This window comes from Euphorbia lathyris, chromosome 1 (assembly GCF_963576675.1).
Source record: "Euphorbia lathyris chromosome 1, ddEupLath1.1, whole genome shotgun sequence".
NCBI classification, from domain to species: domain Eukaryota; kingdom Viridiplantae; phylum Streptophyta; class Magnoliopsida; order Malpighiales; family Euphorbiaceae; genus Euphorbia; species Euphorbia lathyris.
Window position 1 is genome coordinate 22,074,752 of NC_088910.1, and position 6,387 is coordinate 22,081,138.

General features: G+C 36.3%; 1 protein-coding gene across 1 annotated transcript; it reads right to left on the bottom strand.

Moving 5' to 3' along the window:
- Positions 1-1,856: 1,856 nt before the first annotated feature.
- Positions 1,857-3,590, bottom strand: LOC136222227 (UDP-glycosyltransferase 88B1-like). Its single transcript, XM_066009812.1, has one exon. It carries the CDS (start codon positions 3,565-3,567, stop codon positions 2,215-2,217), a length of 1,353 nt encoding a protein of 450 aa, XP_065865884.1. The 5' UTR covers positions 3,568-3,590; the 3' UTR covers positions 1,857-2,214.
- Between the last annotated feature and the right edge of the window lie 2,797 nt (positions 3,591-6,387).

Consider the following 6,387-nt stretch of genomic DNA (forward strand, 5'->3'; position numbering starts at 1 on the left):
CTTTTGCCTCATTTCACATTTTGTTGTACAATCTTTAATTTGTCTCACTAATATGTACGAACTTATAGATGACCCCCCTACTTTGGTGTATAACAGGTAAAAATGTCCGGCCAACGCGAAATCAACGAGCCACATTAGCATTTTGACCGGCCAAAAAGTCAAAATTTACCTAAAAACGATTCTTAATGTTACAAAAAAAAAAAAAAGAATTCTTAATTTTATCACATTTGATTAAATATGAATTCAATTATTTTATTTATTTAAGGGTTTAAAATAAAAACCCTTCAAATAACTCTCTCCCCCGTAAACAGTGGCGTCTCTCCTCAGTTTTCCGACCGGCGTCTGCTCCCTCCGTCCCTCGCTCTTTACTGCTAGATATTTAGGGAATGAGGTTTCGTGTTTTTTTGCTTTCTTTCTTTTAAAGAGAGAGGAAGATAGAAACTCTTCCTTCTTCACTGAAGGAAAAGTTTCTGCTATTACTGAGGAAAAAAATTTGTCATTCCTTAAAATTTTTTTATATGGACCCTCTACGCAATAATGTCATTTTGGATGGGAGCCCACTTAAAAATAATTAAACAGAACCCCATTTTCTTTTTCGATCTCCATGGCATGGGGCTCCCAGCCATGACGATCAACCAGGAATCATGGGCTTACTTTATGCGGGTGCTTTGGAAACTTCTCGGTGATTGACTTCTTTGTTTAAATCTCATGTTTTAGAATATTGTCAAAGTTACCCAGATTTTTGGGGAATGTAATTCTGCAGCAGATGCACTAGCCACATTTGCTACGATAACAAGGCCTTTATCTTGGCAGCATACTTCTCCGGACATTTACACCCAATTTGTTCAACATGACCGATATTATAATTATAGAAAATTCTAGACCTAAGTTTTTAGGAATGATAGTATATAATTTAGGGTAAATAATTTATTAGTCTCTAGATTTTGACCTAACACGTTGATTGGTTCTCACATTTTAATAACATATTTATTTAGTCTTTAATTTTTATTTTATTCAACAGTTTCATTCTTTACAGAGATATTTGACGGATTAAAATGTTAAATAAAATAAAAAACTAAAAAATAAATAATGTATCATTTGAAATACGAGAATTAAAATATGTGTTAGAAAATATAGCAACTAATAGATTATTTATTCTAAGTAATAAATTATTTATCCTAAAATTTATTCTAAGTAAAACTACCATCCAAATATTTTGTGGTGTGGAAATAGAGTGCCAAACAATTTAGACATGTATAAATAGGTTTGTTGGGCTGACTGTCCATGTAAGCTAATTGTGATTGAGCTAGATATAGAGCAGCAAATAAAAGATAATAAAGTGTGCATATATAGGTTAATTGTGTAAGGTCTATTCATAAAACAATCTTTTATCTTTAAAAAAAAAAGTTTTGGTGTATGAACTCCTGTCCGTGGGTCCAGATTACAGTTTGGCCCGTTTAGACCCGTATTCTTTAGGTCATTTTAGACCCAGTCCAGTCCAGCCTCATTAAAACCCATTTATTTTTTGGACGGACTTGAGATCGATAAAAAGAGTACGCGCTAATCCAACCCGATCTGTCTTATTAATATCAATTAGTATATTTACATATTAAATATTTATTTTTAAGTATAAATTTTATTTTTTTATATACTTAAAAAAAATTATGTATACTTTTTTAGGTAATTTTATTTATACTGTCTCAGACTGCTTAGATGTCTATTTGTTTTCATTTATCGGAACTGTTTTCTTATCTTTTAATCCTAAACAAAAAATAAAAAATGTGTTAAAAATTCGAAACGTCTGCTTTTAATAGAAAAATCTAATATCTGTTATATAAAAGTAACATTAAACAATAAACAACTAATAGAAATAAGTAACTAATAGAAATAAGTAAAACAAACGGACTTTAGCTGTTCAAAAATCGATTAACCGATCTACATTACCCAATTTAAGAAAATCGCAGTGTTGTGAAAATTTCTATCCTATCCGATTTGGAGAACACTATGGATTTAGCATAAATTGGGAAAAAATATGTCCAAAACTTCTTCCTTCCCTAATTTTGTACCCTATATTTTCTATAAATTATTTCAACTTAGTTAAGATTTTTTCTTGAAATCTAATACAGCTAGTTGTTCTTTTCTGTTCTTTTCTTTTTAACTGCATTGCAGTTTGTCCTATAAATACATTATTTATAACTGAAATAACTGATCTCATTAAACTGTAAATGAATCCACAAGCTGAGACAGATCAACAAGAGAAGATCCTCCGTCGCTCACGGCGTTCACTGCGGCGGCTCTCATTTCCCCGACATTCTTTCTGATAACTTTTCCTATCTCCGTGTTCATTATCTCATTCAACCGCAACTCCAATTCCGATGCACTCACTGATCCATTTTCACTCCGTGTTACTGATAAAGCCAATTTCATCTCTTCCACCAACAATTTTGCATTCATCTTCTGCTCGGCGTAAAGAGGCCATGCCAACATAGGAACCCCAGCCAAAACCGATTCCAGAATCGAATTCCACCCGCAATGACTCACAAACACACCCACCGAGTCATGATTCAGTACCGCAGCTTGCGGCGCCCATGAATTTACAACCGATCCTCTGTTTTCCGTTCTCTCCAAAAATCCCTCCGGCAGAAAAGATTCTAACGTTGATTCATCGTTTGTTTGTGGTTTGCGAACTATCCACAAAAACGTAACCTCACTTTTCTCCAATGCAATCGCAATTTCCTTCAATTGGCTCGGAGGTAAAACCCCCATGCTACCAAAACAGAGAAACACAACGCTGCGACTCGGTTGCGAGTCGAGCCAACTCAGGCATTCATGTTCTTCCTTTCTAATGGACACAACAGGACCTACGAAGTAAATTGGGGGAATCGGCGAATCAGGAGTGCAATTACCTTCTACTAAAGCTTTAACAGCTCTAGGCTCTAAAGATTGAAACGAATTTAAGATGATTCCGGCAGATTTCGCCATCTGATTCGCCGTATCAATGAAATAATCGTACACTCTATGAGATCTCTCCAGCATTACCAAAGGTAAATCTTCCGATGAAAGTCTCCGCGGCGCCCCTGGAATATCCACAACTTTGAATCCCTCGGCGACGTTCTTATCGATTGTCGGCCAATAAAGTAAACAGCAGAGAGCTGTAGCATTACAAGTGTAATAATAGTAAATCGGAATGTTAAGGCTGGAGGAAACATCGACGGCGGAGTTGCAGAAGAAATCAATCACTAAAGCTTTGATATTAGTGGAGTTGGAAAGTTCGGTCAGGGCTTGATGAAGATTATCGTTGTTGAGCTCAGGGAATTCGAAGAAGGAAGCTACAACGTCTTTAAAAGAGGAGAATACGGCCGCCGGGAGAGGGACGGCGGGGAGGTGAACAAATTTGATTGACGGAGTCGGGGAGGAATAATTAGTTGTGTCGTCGGGTGAAGTGAGAATTATGATGGTAACTGAAATAGAAGGGTGGTGTTTGGTTATAGTGTTTGCTAGTTCTATCATAGAGAAAATATGTCCTTTTCCAGGAGAAGGATATAAAACAATGGTGTCTTGTGCCATTGTTTTTGAAGCTTATAGTGAGAGAGGAGAGCAGTAGTTTAGCTTTATATAGGATAAGTATATTCTTGTGTATTGAATTGGCGTTAAGAAATTTAGAGTAATCCTGGGTCAGATATTCAAATTTGTCAACTTTATTAATAGACGTACCATTTTTTGTTTTTGATAATTATTATTATTTTTTTGGTAAATTGTTTGATAATTAATTAATACCATACCTTATATATGTATATATGTATATGTGCTGTTCTGCCCTATAAGTGAAAGTATAATTTGTTTTCATGAGAATTATTTAGTACTTAAGCGCAGTTGTAAAATGTCTTTATATTTTTTTTTGAAAGAAAATATTTCTATATTCTACTCCACGAAAGTTTTCCAACGATATATATTATGATATATTATAAAGCGAATAATAAATGAATGAAAAATTAAAATTCAATATGAAATAATTATGAGGAGTAAAAACATTTAAACATGGTTATTAAAGAATTAAATCTTATAAATAGAATTGGTGTTTATTATTAATTCTTTAAAAAAAATTATGGTTAATTACACTAGTTTTAACTGTCATTAACTGGAATTAATTCTGTAAGATTAATTTTTCAATAAGTGAATTAATTGAGAAAAAATGTTGCAACGTTTTGTCTATAAGAGTCTTTTTTCTCATTTCAAATTACCTTTATATATGTAGTTCATCTGAAATTTTTTCTCTATGTTAAATTTCGTTCAGCTCCCCAAACTTTTGTTTTCATTTGTTCGTCCAATTTTTTAGTTTTTGGTGATAATTAGCCATGCACGGTTAGATTTCGATTTACGCTTCTATTGTATCATGTGAGATAATTGTCGATCGTGGAAAAATCTATCTTAAAGAAAATGTTTTCATTAGAGCTCAACATCATCTTTTTTTCGTTCATCAAGTTAATATGAAGGTATATTACATAAATTTTATTGTAATTTCATTATTTTTATTCTTTAATTTATTAAAAGTAATATTTCTTTGTGAATTGAAATTGATAATAGTCTTAAGACCAACAATTCATTCTAAATAGGCGTACACGAATACCTTGACTAAATTATCTTTACAAACAAATTAATTTTAAAACTATTAACAGAATAATTAAATCAGACAAATTAGCTAATATAATAAAAATAAATGGAATTTATTTGTTTTTTTTTTTTTAAACTGAAAGGAAGATTTATTGATCAGATAAAAGAGCAATACAAATACACGGAGGAGGCACACAGAGCCAGACCTCCCTAACAGAAGCAGATGCAACTGCTCTTGCTGCGAAATGAGCAACAGTATTTGCTGATCTATAAATAAAAGAGATAGAAACATTAGGCATTTCCTTTAGAAGGAATTTGCAATCTTCGATAACTAACCCGATAGACGAACTGCAACCAGTTTCTCGCTGTAGAGCATACACTAGTAATTGAGAGTCCATTTCAATCAGAACATTCTGCCGTCCAGAATCTTTAAGCCAGCTCAGCGCTTCTCTGCACGATATAACCTCCACTAGGAAAGGATCAAGTTTACACTGTATAGAACCATTTCCCGCAGCCAGAAATGTTCCGTCTGAGTCTCGCAGTACAAAGCCGAAACCAGCAAAACCTTCACCCTGAAACAGCGCACCGTCGATGTTAAGTTTATCGAATCCGAGGGGGGGCGTTGCCATCTTGGTCTGGTCGACGGAGTTGTGCTTGCCGGCGAACTGTTTCGAACCTGCGCATCCTTCCACCTCGCCAGATACGAAGAAGCCATCCCGAAAACTAGTAACGGTGGTGTCTGCTTAGCGGACCAGACTTTATTATTTCTGTTCAGCCAGATAAACTAGCAGCACATTGCTGCCATTTCAACATGGTTCGAATAGTCTTTGCAAATTAATTTCCAACATCCGTGGAAGTCGGTACAGCCACTACTGTTTACTGAAACCGGGGAGAGACTCCAAACCGCCCTTGCCTTTTGACACGCAAACAACGCATGGAATACGTTCTCCTCTTCCTACTCACACATCGGACACGCCTTGCTCACCGGAACCTTTCGCTTGTACAGTTCAGTCAGTGTCGGTAAGCAGTTCGACAAGGCCCTCCAGATCATATTTTTCACTTTAGGGGGGAACATTCATGCTCCAGATATCTGTCCAGATCCTATCAGGCGTAGCGGACACATTGTTGACAGTATTATGGTCCGTCCTCAGCTGTTTATAGACACTTGTTACCGATAATTTCCCCTTAGGATCCCTGCTCCATTCCCAATTATCCGGTACAGTTCGTCGGCTCAGCGGAATTTCTAGAATTAGAGTTGCATCTCTGTCCACAAAAATACCTTTAATCAGATCCGTATTCCATTCCCCTGAAGCCATGCGCAGACTGTCCACCGTTGAGCTTCCCAGACCGGTGAATTGCTCACTTTCAACATACGGATTAACCGGATCCGGCAGCCATGGATCCTCCCAAATATTTATTGAATCTCCGGATCCGACCACCTTCCTACAACCCGCCGCCAGAACCGGTTGCGCGGCTAGCAAGCTCTGCCATATAAAACTTGGTCTATTACCCAAATCAGCTGTAAGGAAGGATGAAGTGGGATAGTATCGGGCCTTATAGACTCTCGCTACCAATGAATCTGAGTGAGAGATAAGCCGCCATCCCTGTTTAGATAACAGAGCTATATTGAAGAGATTTAATTTCCTGAAACCGAGGCCTCCATCACTTTTTGGGGTGCACAGTTTCTCCCACGAATTTCAGTGGATGCCTCTACTTCCTGAGCATGAAGAGCCCCACCAGAACGAGTTCATCATCCACTCTAAGTCCGCACAAAGC